Source organism: Oreochromis aureus, linkage group 14 (assembly GCF_013358895.1).
Source record: "Oreochromis aureus strain Israel breed Guangdong linkage group 14, ZZ_aureus, whole genome shotgun sequence".
Taxonomy (NCBI): Eukaryota; Metazoa; Chordata; class Actinopteri; order Cichliformes; family Cichlidae; genus Oreochromis; species Oreochromis aureus.
Genome location: NC_052955.1, coordinates 12,137,785 through 12,161,063, shown reverse-complemented (window position 1 = coordinate 12,161,063; position 23,279 = coordinate 12,137,785). Strand labels below are relative to the sequence as shown.

The 23,279-nt window shown below is 40.1% G+C and overlaps 2 protein-coding genes and 1 long non-coding RNA gene across 5 annotated transcripts; 2 read left to right on the top strand and 1 right to left on the bottom strand.

The window, feature by feature from the left end:
• Positions 1 to 1,926: 1,926 nt before the first annotated feature.
• Positions 1,927 to 10,396, top strand: LOC120443558 (dehydrogenase/reductase SDR family member 11-like). 3 transcript variants are annotated; one of them, XM_039622436.1, is made up of 7 exons: positions 2,103 to 2,372; positions 6,528 to 6,737; positions 7,411 to 7,505; positions 9,414 to 9,543; positions 9,649 to 9,741; positions 9,827 to 9,861; positions 9,989 to 10,396. In XM_039622436.1, exons 1-7 carry the CDS (start codon positions 2,241 to 2,243, stop codon positions 10,092 to 10,094), a joined length of 801 nt encoding a protein of 266 aa, XP_039478370.1. In that variant the 5' UTR covers positions 2,103 to 2,240; the 3' UTR covers positions 10,095 to 10,396. The 3 variants fall into 3 exon arrangements, with proteins under 3 accessions (XP_039478372.1, XP_039478370.1, XP_039478371.1); XM_039622437.1 differs by having other exon boundaries at positions 2,104 to 2,372; positions 9,827 to 9,893; XM_039622438.1 differs by lacking the exon at positions 6,528 to 6,737 and having other exon boundaries at positions 1,927 to 2,372.
• Positions 2,960 to 3,245, bottom strand: LOC120443567. The gene is made up of 2 exons (XR_005615492.1): positions 3,206 to 3,245; positions 2,960 to 3,064 (listed from the first exon to the last, which is right to left on the bottom strand). It is a non-coding gene; the product is annotated as an uncharacterized LOC120443567 (long non-coding RNA).
• A 5,068-nt stretch (positions 10,397 to 15,464) lies between the features above and the next one.
• LOC120443560 (dehydrogenase/reductase SDR family member 11-like) lies at positions 15,465 to 19,691 on the top strand. Its single transcript, XM_039622441.1, has 7 exons — positions 15,465 to 15,890; positions 16,310 to 16,519; positions 17,198 to 17,292; positions 18,316 to 18,445; positions 18,544 to 18,636; positions 18,723 to 18,788; positions 18,912 to 19,691. Exons 1-7 carry the CDS (start codon positions 15,759 to 15,761, stop codon positions 18,939 to 18,941), a joined length of 756 nt encoding a protein of 251 aa, XP_039478375.1. The 5' UTR covers positions 15,465 to 15,758; the 3' UTR covers positions 18,942 to 19,691.
• Positions 19,692 to 23,279: the final 3,588 nt, after the last annotated feature.

Sequence of the window (23,279 nt, the reverse complement as noted above, 5' to 3'; positions counted from 1 at the left end):
CAGAGATTTGAAGCTAGGAGCAAAGGCAGGCTGACATAACTCAGGTAAAGGGCATAGATTTGGTTTTGGCATTGGTGGGGACGGATGATTCAACCACTGAACCCTGCCCTGTTTCTGTTTTTTTTTCCTTTTTGTCTTTGCTTCTTGATAAAAAAAGGAGAAATACACTTGCCTACATATGCTATTCTACATGCTTTTAAACCATTTAAAATGACAATTCATAGTTTTATATGTGAATTATATAATGTTAAATTACTATTAAACAAATGACTAAGTATTTTAGGCTTTAGTTTACTTCAGCCATATTCCATATAACTCAGGTATCATACAAAAATAAAAATAGTTTCAAATACAGTCATGACAATAAAAGAATATGACTTTAACAACATTAGTTCAGTTATAGTACATCAACATCTGTTATACATTGGCACTAAGACGACTAAGGGAACACTGAATGACCTGCTGGTTTTTGTCCATAAAACTATTCATCTAAGATTATCACAAAGTAAAAGATCTCTCAGCAAAATTATGCAACATTTTACTCGCACTGTTGCCCCGATCAACTCAGTGAGCTGGGATTTTTTATTCTAAACATGAACTACTGTTACAGCAACAGACATGGACTACATGCCCCACACAACAACTCAATGTCCACTATGTGAAGCAGCCAAACACATGCCTTCTCCTCTCGTTAACTGAGATAAACTGCTGGCACATTGGTTTTACATCTATACTGTCCAGTCTCTCCTGGTGGACATGGCATACAGCAACATTGTTTAATCTCATTTGAGTCATTGTTAACCTTAGCCATCTTTTTAGTCTTCTGAGAGCACTGAAGCTTCTTTCAGCCTCAGTACATGCGTTTTATCCTCAGATTAAAATTATGTGCTTGATGTGCCTCACCTTTGGCCCTGGCTCTTCCCTCTGACTGCACTAGGACATTGCCACCTGATAAAATAACACATTGATTTGTGCCATATAAAAGTGAGACATGTCAATTCAGATTCTTTGTCAAATATACACTAATGAATCAATTTACATCAGCAGCCTAACAATTGTCATGATAATAAATACTAGTTAATCTATAGCACCAAATCATCAGTCAGTCACCTGTGACCTTGCCTCTTCACCTCTGAGCTACAACATGGCAGAGCTGCCTCTGTCACCTGATAAATAACAGTGAGACATTCCAAATACATGCAGTCACACATGTGCTTCAAATACAGTCATGAACCACCAAGTCAGCATCCAATTTCACCTGTGATCTTGTATCACCATTACTCTGAGCTTTGTGTTGGTTCTTCTGTCACCTGACAAATAGGACATACATGACAATAAGAATAAAATGGGGAGCTTCTTCGGTGTTTCTGTCAATTTGTGCAGATCTCGACTCTCAGTAATGTTTGAGGGTGAGTGCATTTTTAAAACAATTTGTGCAAACTGCACTACAAGGTGGAATATTTGCAAAATCATGACTACCCCATGATATTTTGTCTTAAAAATTAACCCTATGAATCTGTCAGTACCATTAGGATGAAATTATTGTGTCACCATCATTTTAACGTTAGACATAATTTTAACAGCCTCTGTAAACTAATATCCTGGCTTGCTCGAGGCTGCCGTTTTCTCTGACAGTTTCAATCAAAATTAGAAATGCTGCTCTGGGAGACAGAACTAATAGTGCTGCATGTTGTGCATTTAGTTTCCAAAACACGTTATTCATGGTTACACACAATTTTAGATTGATGTGGGCCAAAGCCTAGCATAGCCTGTAACGGACGGACACATTTTATGAGTTAACTTTGCTTTAAGTGACTTACAGGTTTCTTTGAAAAATACTTTCTTATATCCAGGTTCTTCCTTTTTGCTGTCATCCTCCTCTCCTCCTTGCAGGTCCTCGCAGCGCAGGCTTGCCGCTGCTAAAACTAAACAGAGCTCCCTGAAAGGCACAGCCAATCACATTGGCCATGTTTGTCACATGACGTAGGACTTCAGTAGAGAACGTAATTTGACTCTTTCTGCACCGCTGGGTGAATGAGACGTTGACAGATCGTTTTTTCTTTCTATCGGGTTTATTTTTCTTTACTCGAAGAAATCAAATTATTGGTGGGGACATGTCCCTTCCGTCCATGCCAAATCTACGCCCTTGACTCAGGTGTATATATAAATGCTCACACAGGAGAGAGCTCCGTCACTCTCTCTCTTCGTGTTTGTAGCAGGTTACCGGTGTCCGGGCTGTGATGGACCGCTGGCGGGGCAGAGTGGCTCTGGTGACCGGAGCCTCGGTCGGGATTGGGGCGGCTGTAGCCGTAGAGTTGGTCCGGCACGGTATGAAAGTAGTGGGCTGCGCCAGGGACGTCGCAAAAATCCAGGTTTGTTCTGAAGTGAAAACTCAGTTTATGCATAGAGTAATTTAACCTCTATACAGGGCTGGACTGCGTCGGCAAATACCCGGTATGCTCTTATCTGGCATACCGGGTATTTGCCGCCGCACTTGCGCGCGTGTATTTTGATTTCGGCTATGCTATTGCAATAAACTAATGAAAATGACATGATTTTCTTTTAGGAAATAAACATTACTAATAAATTTTAAAGTGAAGGACTAAAAAAAACCCCCAAAAAACTTATGGTACTATGATAAAAACTACAAGGGAAGGGCAACTTTTCAAACACATCTGGCAGCTCAATTTTTCATAGTGTGCAGCTGTTCGAGAGGTTTTTATTTTTGTTAAGTCAAAATTGTGGAGTCGGATAAAAACTACTATTACTAAAATAGTTTTTTTTGTTAAAATATATCTTATTGTTTTTGAGATTGTAAGGAAGATGACTCCCTTACTACATTTATCTATATTATAGCACTTAGAGCACAGCTTTCACTTTATTAAAAGCACCTTATCAAGCACTTTATTTAGCATCGCACTTTAAGCATGGATTTGCACAGTAAAACATTTGCACACCAGAAGTTTAATTATTTATTGAATATTTATTGGGAATATTAAAATCAGTTGGTAGCCTTGTTTCAGATCCTGCACAGCTGCTCCTCATCAAGGAATGTGGTGGTTGTCTGTGAGGAAAAAAGAATGGTGATTGAGATTGTGATTAAGGTTTACCAGTAAGGAAAACTAATGCAAGTGTGTGTGTGTGTGTGTGAAATCTAGCAATAAAAGTGGTGCAAATAAGTGTTTGTGAGATAATGATTACTTACCTTTTGTGACCGTGTGCTCTTCAAGGTGTTTGGGCAAATGTTTCCCAGGGGTCCAGACACCAGTTAAAGGTTCCGGAGAGACCATTGGTTAAGGGAGTGTGGGGAATCTTTTTGTGCTTGGGTTTTTTTTTTGTTTGTTTGTTTTTTTTTTTTATAATATTGGGTTTGGTGTAAAATTAAAGTGTTAAATATTTATTAATATAAAATGGGAAATGTATTTATTTATTCAAATTGGTATATTGTATACTGTGGTGGAAGGTTGGAGTCTAAGAATTTACCTGAGAGTGGAATAATGGTTTAGTCCAGTGGTTCCCAAACTTTTTTGCCAGGCCCCCTTTTTACGTACTGGGTATTTTTGAAAACGCAGATTTTTCTATGCGTTTGGACCTTTCGTCCACACGTAAACGGCGTTTTCTAAAACGCCTGCCAGGGTGGATATTTTCGAAAACTCCGTTTTGCATTTACCGTGGACGAGGAAAACGGAGAAAACGCAGCGTCATAGGTGTGCGCCTTTTTGACGTCACACTGTGCGCCACGTTATTGTTTAGGTCAGGGTCTGCAACCTTTAACACCCAAAGAGCCATTTGGACCCGGTTTCCACGCAAAAGAAAACACTGGGAGCCGCAAATACTTTTTGACATCTAAAATGAAGATAACACTCTATATATTGTTTTTTACCTTTATGCTTTGTGTGAACAACTAAGTGCTACAGAGAAAATTGAATTTTATTTATGTAATTAACACATTTTAAACTCTTAAAGAAATATAACAAAAGGAAAGACACCCAGCTGAACTAAAATGATCCAGCAAACAAAAACTGTTGTGAGGCGCCACCCTTATATCGCCTTTGGGCTTTTGGAGCCTTGACCTGACTCTTAAAAAATAATTGGAAAAAGCACTATGCTGCTGAAAATGGATATTTGCAAAATTCTGCCTAAATATGTATTTTACCTGGTTAATAAAGAGATGCTGAAAAGCATGTCCATGCAAACATCGTCGGGTCTGCCGTGATATGTTTACAATGAGACTTCTGGTCCCGAACCTCTGCTCACAGCGTCTGCAAATCGGGGCTTTCATCTTTACGCAGGACTGTAAGCTGTCATCTGTGAGGCGTGAACGGTGTTTGTTTTTAACATAGTTCACCGTGGAGAACAGCTGCTGACATAATGTGGATCCGAAGATCCATAATTGACCTACCTGGGGTTGAAAGTCTCAATAGAAGCATGGCGTTATCGGCTTCCACGAGTGTGACGCTTATTTTGAGCGATGAAAAAATAATAGAATACAATTTTATTTTTATATTTTAATATCACAATAATCCTACCAGAATACTTTATTGATCCCCAGGGGAAATTAAAGCTCTGGGTTAACGAATGGAATGCAGTAATCATTATTTATTCAGGGTTCTTTTTTCCTAATTTGGAAAATGTCTATAGATCAGAATTTTGTTATTATTACAAGATTTAAGAAGGGAAATAACTGATCTTCCTTTAACTACCCTAGTAAAGTCCTTAATCTGGGGAAAAAAGGAGTCATAGTAGTAGTAACTTAGAACTACAAGTTAAAAAACTAAAATAAATAAAATACACTTCAGCTAAATACTTCTAATGTATTTGCCCAAACCACGCAGAGCCGCAGTATAAGGACCAAAGAGCCGCATGCGGCTCCGGAGCCGCAGGTTGCCGTCCCCTGGTTTAGGTGAAATGAATTTCTACAATACTGTTACTGTTAATTGTACTCTCTGCAGTGTTTAAATGCTTACATATACACACACACAGTTACTGTCCCTCCACACATACAACTCGGTTCTGCTTCTATGCCCCATCTTTGTTTACTATTTCCCAACGAGGCTTCTAGACTTCTGATTGGCCAACATTTCTACACTGTTAGGAATATATCGCCACCTGTTGCTTTGGCATGTTCCTAGCAGCGTTTTCCTTCATTTCTGCGTTTACGTGTGGACGGGATTATTTTTAAAACGAAAACGGAAAATCTCCGTTTTCAAAAAATACCCGTGTACGTGTCCACACCTACACGGGTATTTTTGAAAACTCAGCTGTTTCTATGCGTTTGGGCTTTTCGTCAACACGTAAACGGCGTTGCGATTCACCGAAAATGGAGATTATTTAAAACTCCTTTTTTGCGGTTATGTGTGGACGAGGATTACAGAGTTCGTCACGCAACGTCAAAGGTATGTGCGTTTTTTCACGTCACGCTGTGCGCCACGTTATTGTTTACATGAGATGAATTGCAGAATGGCAGATAGAGACAAAATACTGTTACTGTTAATCTGACTATCTTCAGGTTTTACACGCTTACATATACACACGTTACTTTCCCTCCATTTAGAAAGGCAGAGGCGTCACGGTGTAATTATTTTACGTGTAGTTGTTTTTTTCCTGTGTAATAATATTCAACATTGCTATCAATACATTTTTCAAAAAATGCCTCTCTGTGCAAAATGGGTTTAAACACATGAACAGCTGTGGGATACTTTGTCCGTGATTTGAACCGGAGGGAACAAATTACGGCAGGATCAGCCTGATATTATTTGTATCCCACTGTAACTTTACTGCATAAAGGGCTAACATGTCCAAAATGTCAGGAGTAGTGAGTTATTACAAGAAGTGTTTGTGAACTAAAAATCAAGAATGTGGGATACTGTTTGTCCGTGATTTGGAGAGCCCAGCGCTGCTCCCGATGCAGGGAAACTAATTTTGCAGGGGAGACCTACCTTGGCACTTGTGCAGATGAAGCCAAAAGGAAGATATGCTTCACCATATTTTCTAGTCTTTGGGTTGGAAGGAAGTTGGTTTGGAAACATATTTGGCGATGCTTCATCTCCTGCTTTGCGTTTGTGTGGAAGCCCCATCAAAAATACCTGTCCACAGTGTCCAAGCGCTCTTTTTTTTTTTTTTTTTTTTTCTTTTCATACCGGGCCCCACACTTTGGGAACCTCTGGTTTAGTCTGTGACAGCAACATATTAAAGGCTGCCGGTTGTCATTAGAGAGGGTTGATTGTGCTGTGAAGAAGCTCGACGAATGAATGTTTTGTAAGGAGAGCTGTATGGCAAATAAATACTTTGTTCCACTACACTTGCCTTGGTCCATCTCACTGTTTTCCAGCCACTAAGGGCTGCCCTGTTACAGAGATGGAAAGAGAAGTTACCGTGCATCAGGCCTGAGGACCGGCTGATGTAAGGATGTGTTCAGACATGAGTTGAGACCCAGTGAGAGAAATGTAGTTTTTGTGAGTTTAACGGTGCAAAAAAGAAGTTATTTTGAAGCTGAACGTCTGTCATCTTTTCCTTTTTGGTTTTAGAAATTGGCAGCAGAGTGTCAGAGCGCCGGTCACCCTGGTGTTTTGGTGCCTTTCAAGTGTGACTTGACGAAAGAGGAGGAGATTCTGTCCATGTTCGCAGCGATCAAAGAGCAGCAGAAAGGCGTGGACGTGTGCATCAACAATGCTGGTCTGGGTCACCCAGAACGCCTGCTAAATGGCAAAACCGGCAGGTGGAAGAACATCATTGATGTAAGTTAGAAAAAAATAATCTTGCATTGATCTGCAGTTCTGTTTGAAAGAAGTGTTCACAGGAGTGGTTTCCAAGAGGAACATTGAAGTTTGAAGTGAAATTTAATAATCAATTTTAAATTCACTCATTCATAGTTTTTAAAATAACATGTACTTGATTTATCCCCAAAGTGGAGAAACAGCCAAAACATGAAATTTCCAGTTTAGTCCATGGCAGAAACAGAAAGTTGGAAAGAACTGAACTAACTGAGATTACTATCATGCAGAAAACTTTCAACTGCTTTAGGCAGTTATATAAGCCACAGAATAAGTCTATTCTATTGTAACTAAACCGGTATAACCAGTTTTCCAAGTCATCTATTAAATTACACTTTAAATCACATTCTGTGTAAAAGTTCACTGTAAAAAGATGGAAATGTTCAGTTTAATCCATCATAAAAAACACAAAGTCTGATACAACCAAACTCATGACTCTCATCTGACTTAAAAAACTGTTGTCCTAAAATCCTGCAAAACAATATAATTTGAGTTTTGTCATATTGCATTTATTTTAACAAAGTTAAAAAATTACACAAATGTATCTCTTTCTTCCCTGCACAAAAAACAAGCTGTCAAACGAGCTGTTTGGAGGGTGTTGACTTTGTTGTTTATTTCTCTGCTTGGTTTCTTACAGGTGAACGTTCTTGCTCTGAGCATCTGCACACGTGAAGCTTATCAGTCAATGAAAGAGAGAAACGTGGATGATGGGCACATCATAAACATAAACAGGTGCCTTTTTTTCAGAGCACACGTTTGGCTAACAGGAAAAGCAAAGATGGTGGTATTAACAATACTCATGGTTCTTTGGCATAGAGATGACCATCTGTTGAATTCAAGCCAAGTAATGCAACACACGATGATGTTTAAATCTGTCTGGCCTGGGCATGTCTTTCTGTATTTCCTCCACTGATATTGTTTCTTTGTACGTCTTTTCTTAAACATCTCCCATCATCTGAACTGATGTAGACCTGTGAGAAGCCAAAGTCTCCTAACACATGCTAGATTTTCTGAAACCTGAAAGCAAAGCCCAGAGGAGGTGTGGGAGTCTAGTACAATTTATTAGCATAAGAATTACAATATGTATAAAGATAACATATTTGGTCCAGTGACAACAAAATTGTGTTTCCTACTACAGCTTTAAGAAGTCATGAAACCATGCTTTATTTAACCAAATCTTGGGTTAACGCAGTGGTTCCCAAACTTTTTTTTGCTAGGCCCCCCTTTGTTTTACAAGAAAAATGTTGCGCCCCCCCCCCCTCGCACGCACGCACGCGCACGCACGCGCACAAACACATCCTTCAAGCACACACACATTTTTTTTTTTCAAACTCCATTGCGGTTTATTTCACACCTCAAACATTTAGTAAACAATTTAGCAAATACAAGTAAACTGCAATAAATTACAGGTGGTGATAAAATATACTACTAACTCTTTTACGCTACGTCCACACCTACATGGGTATTTTTGAAAACTCAGCTGTTTCTATGCGTTTGGGCCTTTCGTTCACACGTAAACGGCGTTTCGATTCACCGAAAACGGAGATTATTTAAAACTCCTTTTTTTGCGTTTACGTGTGGACGAGGATTACAGAGTTCGTCAAGCAACGTCAAAGGTATGTGCCTTTTTTCACGTCACGCTGTGCGCCACGTTATTGTTTATATGAGATGAATGGCAGATGGAGACAAAATACTGTTAATCTGACTATCTTCAGGTTTTACACGCTTACATATACACACGCAGTTAGAAAGGCAGAGGCGTCACGGTGTGATTATTTTATGTGTAGTTGTTTTTTTCCTGTGTAATAATATTCAACATTGCTGTCAATACACTTCTCAAAAATGCCTCTCTGTGCAAAATGGATTTAAAAACAAAAACAGCTGTTGGATACTGTTTGTCCGTGATTTAAACCGGGGAACAAATTACGGAAGGATCAGCCTGATATTATTTGTATCCCACTGTAACTTTACTGTATAAAGAGCTATGTCCAAAATGTCAGGAGTAGTTAGTCATTACAACAAGTGTTTGTGAACTTAAAATCAAGAATGTGGGATACTGTTTGTCCGTGATTTGAGAGCCCAGCGCGTGCTCCCGACGCAGGGAAAACCAATTTTGCAGTGGAGCCCTACCTTGGCACTTGTTCAGGTGAAGCCAAAGGAAGACATGCTTCACCATATTTTCTAGTCTTTGTCTTAGAATGAAGTTGGTTTGAAAACATATTCAGATGCTTCATGTGCTGCTTTGCATTTGCGTGGGCGCCCCATCTAAAACCTGTCCATTATGCTTGCAGTGTCCAAGCATTCTCCCCCTCCCCAATGGCTCTGCGCGCCCCTAGGGGCGGGCCCCACACTTTGAGAATCAGAATCAGAATACTTTATTGATCCCCAGGGGAAATTAAAGCTCTGGGTTAACGAATGGAATGCAGTAATCATTATTTATTCAGGGTTCTTTTTTCCTAATTTGGAAAATGTCTATAGATCAGAATTTTGTTATTATTACAAGATTTAAGAAGGAAATAACTGATCTTCCTTTAACTACCCTAGTAAAGTCCTTAATCTGGGGAAAAAGGAGTCATAGTAGTAGTAATAGTTAAAAATTAATGTGTTTGTCCATGAATTGTAAAACATCTTTTGTTGCAGCTTGTGTGGACATAAAGTCATTCCTTTTGCTGATCTACATTTCTACACTGCCACAAAGTATGCTGTAACTGCTCTGACTGAGGGCCTGAGACAGGAGCTGCGTGCTGAAAACACCCATATCCGAGCCACAGTAAGGCTTTAAAACTTACTGTAACCACCTGAACACCAGTATAAGCTGCTGTGAGACACATGCACAGTACATCCTACAGTTCCTTCATCATTATCTCTTTTGCAGAGCATTTCTCCTGGTTTAGTGGCCACAGAATTTATATCACGGGCCAGCACCAACAATCCTGATCAAGTGGCTGGCATATATGCTGCATATAAGGTAAAATTATTAATCCTGCAGTTTGTGGAGTGTTGACATGATCATTTTGATAAAATCAAATGACGACTTTGCATTTCTCTAACAGGCTCTGCAAGCAAAAGACATTGCCAGTGCTGTCACGTGACGTCCTCAGTGCCCCTCCTCATGTTCAGGTTCTTTTCTGTTTCGACTTTGCATTTTAAATAACAAAACATTAATCATAATTCTATAACATGATCATATAACATTCACATAACTTTTCTTTCAGATTGGAGAACTTGTGGTTGAACCTATATAGCAGGTGTCATTGCAGCTTTTGTTGCCCCAGCAACCCCAGGACCAGGCTAGTCTTCACATTAAAGTGGTGTGATTGACTCACAGCAAAATCAATTCACAGAATATGGAAAGAATGGAAATTTGTCCAAGTGTTAACTGTCTTCTTAAAAATGCTGGAACATGATAGATTTCCTCTGCCGCACTGTGACCAACCTTATGACACTCTGTGAGGATGTTACCATCACTGTGTGTTTTTTAGTGTCTTTGAGAAGTTGCATGATGTGACCCTCTTGTCAGAATCATCCAAATCAGAAACTTGAAGCTGAAACTCATCAAAATGAAGAAGTGCTGAAACGAATAAATAAATGAGAATAAATAAATGAGAGAAAAAGACATGAAATAAGCTCAGTGTCAGTCTATAAATTCTAAGCAAATCCTCTGACACACACACACGCATTGATACACACCTGCCTTTGTTTCTATGCCAGTCAGTCTGCTCAACTATGCCTAACTACCTTCAAATGTGCTGAAGTAGTTGAGTTTTATAGTAGGGTGGGTTTGAAGAAGGTTTGAAGACTTCTCCATTCATTTGAAAGGAAAAAAAATAAATTCATAAAAAGTTAAATATTTAAATATGTTTAAAAGTAACAAAAAGTTTAAGCAGTGTAGTCCTGAAAAGGGTGAACGTTTTCATACCGGAACTGTTTCTGTACCACAAAGTATATGGCAGTAGTTAAGTTAAAAAAACACTTGCCAAAAGTGCGTAGGTGGATCTCAGTAATATGAATGCTTTGCTGGACTTCATTATTCCTTTTGGATTAAAGGATATTTGACTTAAGAAACAGTATGTGGTTAAAGAATCTCAACCCACAAAATAATAAGTCTAGGTGCATCAGGGCATCTTGGATAAAATGTGCCAAATGAAATCTGAAATACTATTCTTTGATATTCTGATCAATAAAGGAGTTACCTAAAGGAATAGCTTACAACCGTACCACTCCGAGCACAAACTAAACCTTTCATGATACCAAAATCCTTCAACTCACACAGGTCGTCATTCATCTTGAAATGACTGGACAGTTTTCTAAAGTAATGAGGCTGTTTTGAAAATGTAAGGAGCAGAAAGTCAAGATGTGTTCAAATATAGTATAATAACTGTATCTTCTCCAGATCACAGGACTTACATAGTTTAAATTTCCCTGCTCTGAGTCACACTGTGAGCATCATCATGACCATGATATTCCTTGGATTGTATATGTAAGTTGACCCGCCAGACTCTAATCCATGAGCCTGACCAGTTCAGATGTGTGCCTAAACAATATAAATGACATTGAAACAACTGTTGTTGTGATTTGGTGCTACATGGATAAAATTAAATTGAAATTGAACTTACTGAAAATGTAACCTGGTCGAGCTATGACTCCTTTCATACTGCGGATGCACGCTCGGAGTTTGGTCAAACCATAAACCCAAATTGCCTAGTAACAGGCAGTAACGGAAGTGTGTTCACGTGGCACTTTTTGGATCATTAAAACAAATCCCAGCAATGATTAAGTAAATTAAAGCTGCAAGCAGCGATATGAGGGCCCTCGCACCCCGGCGCGTCGAGCCAAGCCCAACACCTACAACCAGCGCTTCCGATCTGATGTCACATTGATGGAATTCATGCATTTAACCACCAGCTAAAATTTCATCTCATTCAACCATTATTATAGTCGTCCCACTAGGTGGCGCTCTAACCATTACTGACAAATGGCATAACAAACATTTCCGAGCTCGAGTCTCATCACGCCTGCGACCTTTGGGAGAGATTGGACATTGTGTTTTTGAGCGACAGCAGGTTACTGCTTTTTGGCGAGTGATTGAAACTCCACGTGCCGCCATGACCACCCCTGCTTCCCTGAACGTAAAAAGCTTGCAATTTAACATCACAAAGGTCTTTAGATTCCACACACAGGAGATCGCGTAAATCTAATGAAATCCCTTGGAGGAGTTCGTCAAAGTATGAGGCCTGAAAAGAGGGAAAATGTCGCCAAATTTACACATTAATTTTAAAATGGCTGACTTCCTGTTGGATTTGGGATATTGCTCCAAGAGACTTTTTGTACATCTTGATATCTCCAGTAAGCTTGCCAGGTTTCAAACTCATACATAAAACACAGAGCAGGGGCTGTTGTTTTGAAATTTTGTAGGGGGCGCTGTGGAGCCATTTTGCGCTGTTCAAGGAAAAGGAACATATAAAAAGAAATCCTCATCACATTAGAGGTGTGCGCCAAATTTCAAGACTTTTAAACTTTTCAAGCCCCTCAAAAGCCACTTCATCTTTCATGGTGAACTGCGTTGCCACCAGGGTGCGCCGTTCAGTTTATAGTCACAATTTTCTCACTGAAGCATCAAGAGGGACTGATGGTGATATTCACCGCTTTTGAGGTGGCCACGATGAACCTGTGAAAATCAGTACAACAAAATGAAAGACATGACATTTCCTGGTGCCACTAGGTGGCGCTCTACGTATTCCTGACAATGGGCATATCAATCTGTTCAGGGCGGGTCTGACATCATCCCTGTAAAATCTGGTACTGATCACATTGGATTTCATTGAGTTACACTAATTTGTTTCTTCATGGCGAGACCTCAATGTTCGCCATGCTGCTGGGGTCACACCCTTCAGCGAAAACTCACAGTTTTCTCTGTAACCCAAGACCAACTCCTTAAGGCTTTCCTGGAGAAATTTGAGGCTGCAGATGTCACCCATTACAATACTGTACCCCAAAGTGTAAAACATGACATTTCCTGTTCCCACTAGGTGGCGCTGTCCCTGGTGTCAAATATGGCAGTTGAAATATGTTAAGGGGTGGACCCTTATGGTACGTGTGTTCTTTGGTTCAGGTCGGACAATGTATGACAGAATGAGAAGCAATAATATTTTCATGGCGAGTCATCGAAATTCGCCATGGCGCCACGGCCTCACCGTATCCCGAAAACTCAAACGCTCCGCAATTTGACATGGCCCAGGTGTGTAGTTCACACTGACCAAATATGAAGCTTATGCAATCAAATCCCAATGAGGAGTTCGCAAAAGTTCGAGGCATGGAAATGGCAAAATTAGAGCCAAAATGTGACCTTCAATCCAAAATGGCGGACTTCCTGTTGGGTTTGCGACAATGGTCCCACTGACTTTTTTGTTCGTCTTGGCATGATACACATGTGTGCCAGATTTCATACATGTACCTCAAACGATGTGTTCGTAGAGCTGCATTTAACAAGACATAGGTGGCGCTCTAGAGCTATTTCCCAATGCTCATATGTAAAACCATTAAAATACAAAATTTTTCACCAGACCTGGCATGTGTGCAAAATTTCACGAGTTTTTGAGCATGTTAAAGCCCTCAAAAAGGCAATTCATTTCAATGAAAATAATAATAATAATAATAATAATAATAATTAAAGCTGCAAGCAGCGATATGAGGGCCCTCGCACCCCGGCACGTCGAGCCAAGCCCAACACCTAAAACCAGCGCTTCCGATCTGATGTCACATTGATGGAATTCATGCATTTAACCACCAGCTAAAATTTCATCTCATTCAACCATTATTATAGTCGTCCCACTAGGTGGCGCTCTAACCATTACTGACAAATGGCATAACAAACATTTCCGAGCTCGAGTCTCATCACGCCTGCGACCTTTGGGAGAGATTGGACATTGTGTTTTTGAGCGACAGCAGGTTACTGCTTTTTGGCGAGTGATTGAAACTCCACCTGCCGCCATGACCACCCCGTTTCCCTGAACGTAAAAAGCTTCGCAATTTAACATCACAAAGGTCTTTAGATTCCACACACAGGAGATCGCGTAAATCTAATGAAATCCCTTGGAGGAGTTCGTCAAAGTATGAGGCCTGAAAAGAGGGAAAATGTCGCCAAATTTACACATTAATTTTAAAATGGCTGACTTCCTGTTGGATTTGGGATATTGCTCCAAGAGACTTTTTGTACATCTTGATATCTCCAATAATCTTGCCAGGTTTCAAACTCATACATAAAACACAGAGCAGGGGCTGTTGTTTTGAAATTTTGTAGGGGGCGCCAGGAGCCATTTTGCGCTGTTCAAGGAAAATGAACATATAAAAGAAATCCCTCATCACATTAGAGGTGTGCGCCAAATTTCAAGACTTTTTAAACTTTTCAAGCCCCTCAAAAGCCACTTCATCTTTCATGGTGAACTGCGTTGCCACCAGGGTGCGCCTGTTCAGTTTATAGTCACAATTTTCTCACTGAAGCATCAAGAGGGACTGATGGTGATATTCACCGCTTTTGAGGTGGCCACGATGAACCTGTGAAAATCAGTACAACAAAATGAAAGACATGACATTTCCTGGTGCCACTAGGTGGCGCTCTACGTATTCCTGACAATGGGCATATCAATCTGTTCAGGGCGGGTCTGACATCATCCCTGTAAAATCTGGTACTGATCACATTGGATTTCATTGAGTTACACTAATTTGTTTCTTCATGGCGAGACCTCAATGTTCGCCATGCTGCTGGGGTCACACCCTTCAGCGAAAACTCACAGTTTTCTCTGTAACCCAAGACCAACTCCTTAAGGCTTTCCTGGAGAAATTTGAGGCTGCAGATGTCACCCATTACAATACTGTACCCCAAAGTGTAAAACATGACATTTCCTGTTCCCACTAGGTGGCGCTGTCCCTGATGTCAAATATGGCAGTTGAAATATGTTCAGGGGTGGAGCCTTATCATATGTGTCCACTTTGGTCAAGGTCGGACAATGTATGACAGAACGAGAGGCAATAAGATTTTCATGGCGAGTCATCGAAATTCGCCGTGGCGCCACGGCCTCACCGTATCCCGAAAACTCAAAAGCTCCGCAATTTAACATGGCCCAGGTGTGTAGTTGACACTGACCAAATATGAAGCTTGTACGATGAAATTCCAATGAGGAGTTCGCAAAAAGTTCGAGGCATGGAAATGGCAAAATTAGAGCCAAAATGTCACCTTCACTTCCAAATGGCGGACTTCCTGTTGGGTTTGCGTCAATGGGCCCACAGACTTTTTGTTCGTCTTGGCATGATACACATGTGTGCCAGATTTCAGACATGTAGCTCAAACGATGTGTTCGTGGGGCTGCATTTAACAAGGCATAGGTGGCGCTCTAGAGCCATTTCCCAGTGCTCATATGTAAAACCAATAAAATACAAAATTTTTCACCAGACCTGGCATGTGTGCAAAATTTCAAGAGTTTTGAGCATGTTAAAGCCCTCAAAAGGCCCTTGTTTTGCCTGAATAATAATAATAATAATAATAATAATAATAATAAGAAACAGAGCAGATACAATAGGGCCTTCGCACTCGAAGTGCTCGGGCCCTAATAATAATAATAATAATAATAATAATAATAATAATAAGAAACAGAGCAGATACAATAGGGCCTTCGCACAGCCAGTGCTCGGGCCCTAATAATAATAATAATAATAAACAGAGCAGATACAATAGGGCCTTCGCACTCTCAGTGCTCGGGCCCTAATTATCAAAGAGTAAAAGTTATCTCAAACTGATTTCATAAACCTGACAACAGGATTGGCTGGCTGCCTCCCTGTAGGGCGAAGATTTGAAGGTGGGAGCAAAGGCAGGCTGATAAGATTCAGGTGTATATATAAATGCTCACACAGGAGAGAGCTCCGTCACTCTCTCTCTTCGTATTTGTAGCGCTTTCGTGCGTGTAGCAGGTTACCGGTGTCCGGGCTGTGATGGACCGCTGGCGGGGCAGAGTGGCTCTGGTGACCGGAGCCTCGGTCGGGATTGGGGCGGCTGTAGCCGTAGAGTTGGTCCGGCACGGTATGAAAGTGGTGGGCTGCGCCAGGGACGTCGCAAAAATCCAGGTTTGTTCTGAAGTGAAAACTCAGTTTACGCATAGAGTAATTTAACCTCTATACAGGGCTGGACTGCGTCGGCAAATACCGGTATGCTCTTATCTGGCATACCGGTATTTGCCGCCGCACTCTGCCGCTGCGTGTATTTTGATTTCGGCTATGCTATTGCAATAAACTGTAATGAAAATGACATGATTTTCTTTTAGGAAATAAACATTACTAATAAATTTTAAAGCTAAGGACTAAAATAATAATAAAAAAAAACTTATGTTACTATGATAAAAACTACAAGAAGGACAACTTTTCAAACACATCTGGCAGCTCAATTTTTCATAGTGTGCAGCTGTTCGAGAGGTTTTTATTTTTGTTAAGTCAAAATTGTGGAGTCAGAAGCTCAACGTCTGTCATCTTTTCCTTTTTGGTTTCAGAAACTGGCAGCAGAGTGTCAGAGCGCCGGACACCCTGGTGTTTTGGTGCCTTTCAAGTGTGACTTGACTAAAGAGGAGGAGATTCTCTCCATGTTTGCAGCGATCAAAGAGCAGCACAAAGGTGTGGACGTGTGCATCAACAACGCTGGCTTAAATCATCTAGAGTCGCTGCTAAGTGGCAAAACCAGCAGCTGGAAGAACATCATTGATGTAAGTTAGAAAAAAAAATCTTGCATTGATCTGCAGTTCTGTTTGAAAGAAACATTCACAGGAGTAGTTTCCAAGAGGAACACTGAAGTGAAATTTAATAATCAATTTTAAATTCACTCATTCATAGTTTTTAAAATAACATGTACTTGATTTATCCCCAAAGTGGAGAAACAGCCAAAACATGAAATTTCCAGTTTAGTCCATGGCAGAAACAGAAAGTTGGAAAGAACTGAACTAACTAAGATTACTATCATGCAGAAAACTTTCAACTGCTTTAGGCAGTTATATAAGACACAGACAATAAAAAGTCTATTCTACTGTAACTAAACCGGTATAACCAGTTTTCCAAGTCATCCATTAAATCACACTGTAAATCACATTCTGTGTAAAAGTTCGCTGTAAAAAAGATGGGGTACATAATGTCCAGTATAATCCATCATAAAAACACAAAGTCTGATACAACCAAACTCATGACTCTCATCTGACTTACAAAATTGTTGTCCTAAAATCCTGCAAAACAATATAGTTTGTTAAAATAAGTGCAATATGACAAAACTCAAAAAGTTAAAGAATTACACAAATGCATCTCTTTCCTCCCAGGACAAAAGACAAGCTGTCAAACGAGCTGTTTGGAGGGTGTTGACTTTGTTGTTTATTTCTCTGCTTGGTTTCTTACAGGTCAACGTTCTTGCTCTGAGCATCTGCACACGTGAAGCTTATCAGTCAATGAAAGAGAGAAACGTGGATGATGGGCACATCATAAACATAAACAGGTGCAGTTTTACTTGCTAATAGAAAGTGACAGAACTTAGAAATCTGTTGCTTTAAATATCACATAAATGTTATAATATGATTCTAATCATCATTTAGATTGATTACGAGCATCCTGTAGCACACAGGTGTCGAACTCCAGGCCTTGAGGGCCGGTGTCCTGCAGGTTTTAGATGTGCCCTTCATCCAACACAGATTTAAATGCTAAATTACCTCCTCAACATGTCTTGAAGCTCTCCAGATGCCTGGTAATGAACTAATCATTTGATTCAGGCGTGTTATCTAAAACCTGCAGGACACCGGCCCTCGAGGCCTGGACTTTGACACCCCTGCTGTAGCAGCATGACTCAACAGACCTTTTTCAAAGCACACATTTGGCTTACAGGAAAAGCAAAGATGGTGGTATTAACAGTACTCATGTTGGCATAGAGATGACTATCTGTTGTATTCAAGCCAAGTAATGCAACACACGATGATGTTTAAATCTGTCTGGCCTGTGCATGTCTTTCTGTATTTTCTCTACTGATGTTGTTCCTCTTTGTGCTTCTTGTCTGATAAATCTCCCCTGCTCTGAACTGATGTAGATCTGCGAGAAGCCAAATTCTCCTAACATAGACTAGATTTTCTGAAACCCAAAAGCAAACTTAGAGGAGGTGCAGAATATAGTACCATTTGTTACTATAAGAATTACAATATGGCTAAAGATCATTTATGGGCTTTTGGTCCAGTGACACCAAAAACTGTTTCCTACTGCAACAGACCGTGCTTCATTTACTCAAACCCCGAGCCACTAAATGAAATGCAGTAATCATTATTTACTGATTTGAATTGATTTTTTTCTATTGTGGAAAATGTCTGTAGATCAGAATTATTTTGTAATCACATCATTATTACAAGATTGAAGACGGGAAATAATGGATCTTTGTTTAAGGACTTTACTAGGGTAGTTAATCTGGAAAAAAGGAGTCATAATAGTTAAAAATTAATGTGTTTGTTCATGGCTTGTAAAACATCTTTTGTTGCAGCATCTGTGGACATCAAGTCATTCCAGTTGCTGAAGCACATTTCTACACTGCCAGCAAGTATGCTGTAACTGCTCTGACTGAGGGCCTGAGACAGGAGCTGCGTGCTGAAAACACCCATATCCGAGCCACAGTAAGGCTTTAAAACTTACTGTAACCAACTGGATAAGCTGCTGTGAGACACATGCACAGTACATCCTACAGTTCCTTCATCATTACCTCTTTTTGCAGAGCATTTCTCCTGGTTTAGTGGCCACAGAATTTATATCACGGGCCAGCAGCAACAATCCTGATGAAGTCGCTGCCCTATATGCTACACGCAAGGTAAAATTATTAATCCTGCAGTTCGTGGAGTGTTGGTATAATTATTTAGATAAAAATAAATGAAGCACTTTGCATTTCTCTAACAGTCTCTGCAAACAAAAGACATTGCCAGTGCTGTCACGTACGTCCTCAGTGCCCCTCCTCATGTTCAGGTTTGTGCTTATTTTCAGTCTTTTCGGTTTGGACTTAATAAACATTTTAAATAACAACACATAATCATTATCATCATAATAATATAACATGATCATACAACATTCACATAACTTTTCTTTCAGATTGGAGAACTTGTGGTTGAACCTGTATAGCAGGTGTCATGTTGCCCCAGCAACCCCAGTACCAGGACCCAGGCTCGTCTTCACATTAAAGTGGCGTGATTGGCTCATCTGACTACTCAACACAGCAAGATCAACTCACAGAATACAAACAAAACAAACAAGCTTTATTCGTCACGTACAGAGTCATACAGAGTACAACATGCAGTGAAATGTTTTTGTGTCCGAACTCCGGACAGGCTGCAGACGTAGCCGCGCCATTCCAGGGCATGATTTTTAGCATGGGGGATCTAGCAAGGACCCTTACTGGATACTGGGTAAGGGTCCTGGCTAGACCCCTAGAATACGGAAACAAAGGAAATTTGCCCAAGTGTTAACTGTCTTCTTCTTAAAAATGCTGGCACATGATGCACTTCCTCTGTTGCATGTTTAACTGTGACCTACCTCTTTTGGCACTCTGTGAGGATGTTACCATCACTGTGTTTGTGTTAGTGTCTTTGAGAAGTTGCACCATGTGACCCTCTTATCAGAATCATCCGAATCAGAAACTTGAAGCGGAAACTCATCAAAATGAAGAAGTGCTCAAATAAATGCTGAATGAGAGAAAAAGACATGAAATACGCTCAGTGTCAATGTATAAATTCAAGACTCAAGAAGTTGATTGTCATTTCGTATGGTGTTACCCAGCCTGAAACGAAATACTGTTTCTCACCAGCCTCTACAGTGCAAACAGCAATACAGTTTAAAAAGAATAAATACAGTTTAAAAAGAATAAGTCTAAAAGAAAAGGCAGCAAAAAAAAGGCATAAATAACATAAACAAACTCCAATCACATTAATTCGGGTAGATAGCAGCAGTCCTTTCACAGAAGGGGATGGTTAAATTAGGTAGTATGTGTATCTGGGGAGTGTATTGTGTGTGTGTGTGTGTGTGTGTGTGTGTGTGTGTGTGTGTGTGTGAGCGTGTGTGTGTAGATAGCAAAACCCTCTGACTGACACACACACACACACACGTGGATGTCCCCACCTAATACACGCACACTGATACACACCTGCCTCTATGTTTCTATGCCAATCAGTCTACACTTAACTACTTCAGCACACTTTGAAGTAGTTGAGTTTCATAGTAGGGTGGGTTTAAAGAAGGCTTGAAGACTTCTCCATTCATTTGAAAGGAAAAAACTAAACCAATAAAATGTTAAATATTTAAATATGTTTAAAAGTTACAAAAAAAGAAAAGTTATACCAGTGTAGTCCTGAAAAGGATGAATGTTTTGATACCGGAACTGTTTCTGTAGCACAAAGTATATGGCAGTAGTTAAGTTAAAAAAAAAAAACTTCCCAAAAGCGTCTAGGTGGATCTAAATAATATGAATGCTTATTTTCTGGGGAAATTTGCTCGACTTCATTATTCTGTTTGGATTAAAGATATTTGATTTAAGAAACAGTATGTAGTTAAAGAATCTCAACCCCAAGCATAATAACACTAGGTGCATCAGGGCATCTTGGATAAAATGTGCCAAATGAAATCTGAAATACTATTCTTTGATATTCTGATCAATAAAGGAGTTACCTAAAGGAATAGCTTACAACCGTACCATCTAAACCTTTCATGATACCAAAATCCTTCAACTCACACAGGTCGTCATTGATCTTAAAATGTCTCTGGACAGTTTTCTGAAGTAATGAGGCCGTTTTGAAACTGTAAGGAGCATAAAGTCAAGATGTGTTCAAATATAGGTATAATAACTGTATCTTCTCGACATCACGGGATTTATATAGTTTAAATTTCCCTGCTCTGATTTTGACTATTAGCAAGTGCAAGACGTGGTATGAATCAAATTTACAGTGACCCCTTGTGGACATTGTGAGATATTGCTTGTGTCGATCAGACACTACTAATTATAGAATTACCTGTTTCTGTTTCCAGAAACTCATGCCCACACGCATACTATCAAGCAATGAGTTCAAGAATTAAGCCTGACAAGCACTGTGATGTAAGCAATCAAACCCCTCTGGTGTCTGCCCTATGGAGGGCTTCTTTTGCAATGTGAAGTATCTGGACTACTAATTTTAGTGAAATGTTTTGTAATTTGTCTTCCAGATAGGCTACTATTAATCTGATTATATTCTAGTCTATAATTCATTTTATTACAGTTTTTCTCAATTGCTTAAACACATTTCTTGAAACTATGTCTCGTATTCTCAAAACAGTAAACACAAATCCATAAAGTCTCACCCAATTTCCCAAACATTGTATTGTCAGGTCAATATGAAGCTCTACACTCAAAATCATTCGTTCTTGCTGAAAAACCAAACTTTCCCCACAGACATCACACACAAGGCCTCAAAAACACACACGACAACATAGTCATACACATTGGTGCAATAAATGTAAAACAATATTCCCAAAACTGGCTTGTTGCTTGTGGTTTTTCCCCTCAAAAACCTTTTCACATGATGAACACAAAAGATGCAACCAATGTACATACAGTTGCACATTTTTTATTCGTGTACCATACAGTACAACACACACTAATAACATTATTCTTCCTCAGCATCCTGTCATTGGTCTGGGTCAGGCCAGAGAATCTCATCCACATCACAGGCTTTATTGGCCTTGGCCAGGCAGCGGGGAAAAATCCTCTTGCATGCCTGGTCCATCCCTGGCATGCATCCACTGATATGTCTAGGCAGGTGTCTTCCATGACCTGGAGGAGGTGCACACGGACATAAGGTTCTCTGTCGTACACCTTCCACCGCCATGCCGAAAAATAACTCCTCTATCGGGTTTAGAAAGGAGAGTATGCAGGCAGAAAGATGTTAGAAAACCTTGGGTTACTGGTAAACCAGTCATGAACCATAGCAGCGCCGATGGAAGCTGACATTATCCCAAACAACAACCTAGTAAGGGTGTGCTGGCTGTGCTGGTTACCTGTAGTCCTGCTGGAACATATATTGTCTCAGACCATCAAGAAAAGCAAGGAGAAGCATAGTGTTATAAAGTCCTAAAATGTCGTGGCGGTAGAATATCCTCATTGGCTGATGGCTGCGCACAGTGACATTCCTCCACGCTGACCAGGGACATTTACAATAGCCCGATGGCCAATTATGTTCCTCCATCTCCTCCTCCTCTGCATGTCGTTGGATCCATTGTTTCAAACCTAAATGAGCTGACTTTGGCCCTTTAGTCTATCCATTAAAGTTTCTGATTGGTGTGTGATACATTTTGACTCGTAGCGTTTCTACTTCATTAATTGTGTGCTAATTGAGCTAAAGCTCTGTTGATGTGAGTTAACATGGACTGATAGTGCTTTCTAAGTGACCACATGGTGTCAGCACTGACAAATGTAGGAATTTGTGTGTAGAGTTTTGCAGTTACAGTTCGCCACATCTGACTCATGTGGTGTTAAGAGATTTTACATTTACTTACTTTGATAACTTTTATTTTGCTTAAGTATAATTTCTTGTGAGAACATGATGTGCCTGCAACCTACAGATTAAGGAACAGAAGCATGCGTGAGGAAGTTACAAAGTAACACACTCTCAGGCAGAGACAGTTCCAACCTGAAGCTGATATGACAAAAGATACTAGTTCCTCTTGTCTTATGGATAACGGCCACTCATGCGATAACCATATCTAGAGATGTTTTTCTATTACGTATGCTCCACCTAGAGATGCTGTGTAATCTATTCTCTGCTATAAAATAAAGAACGGACTGAGACTCTGCGCGACTTGCCTGTGTCTTGCCACGCAGTAAGCCTCGCCCATGTACATGCCATAAATTGAGTTTGTGTTTCTTGCTTCTCTAAGGTTTTTTCCTTTGACATGTGGTAAAGCAGGGGCATAGTGTTTTATAGTTCAGGGAAATGGGTGTGCTTTTTGGAAAGGGGCATTATGGTTTTGAAATTTGGGTTCACAAGATTGGTTATAGTGTTTACGCAACCGAGAAAAACTAATATTTTCAGAATTAAGGCTTCAGAATAAAATCCACAGCAGATGGCGCTAACTGCAACCCTAACCCCTAAAGCAGTGGTTCCCAAACTTTTTGCCAGGCCCCCTTTTTACAAGAAAATGTTCGCACCCCCCCCCGCACAAACACATCCTCCAAACACACACACCCATATTTTCTTTACAAACTCCATTGCGGTTTATTTCACACCTCAAACATTTAGTAAACAATTAAGCAAATACAAGTAAACGGCAATAAATTACAGGTAGTAATAAAATACACTACTAACTCTTTTACGCTTCGTCCCACACCTACATTGGTATTTTTGAAAACTCAGCTGTTTCTATGCGTTTGGGCTTTTCGTCAACACGTAAACGGCGTTGCGATTCACCGAAAACGGAGATTATTTAAAACTCCTT

Bases quoted from the DNA above. Each gene is read 5' to 3' on its own strand.
- LOC120443558 (XM_039622436.1), top strand. From the start codon at position 2,241: ATGGACCGCTGGCGGGGCAGAGTGGCTCTGGTGACCGGAGCCTCGGTC. The intron at 6,738-7,410 runs GTAAGTTAGAAA...GGTTTCTTACAG, and splicing joins GGTGGAAGAACATCATTGAT to GTGAACGTTCTTGCTCTGAG. The intron at 9,742-9,826 runs GTAAAATTATTA...TTTCTCTAACAG, and splicing joins GCATATATGCTGCATATAAG to GCTCTGCAAGCAAAAGACAT.
- LOC120443560 (XM_039622441.1), top strand. From the start codon at position 15,759: ATGGACCGCTGGCGGGGCAGAGTGGCTCTGGTGACCGGAGCCTCGGTC. The intron at 18,637-18,722 runs GTAAAATTATTA...TTTCTCTAACAG, and splicing joins CCCTATATGCTACACGCAAG to TCTCTGCAAACAAAAGACAT. The intron at 18,789-18,911 runs GTTTGTGCTTAT...CTTTTCTTTCAG, and splicing joins GTGCCCCTCCTCATGTTCAG to ATTGGAGAACTTGTGGTTGA.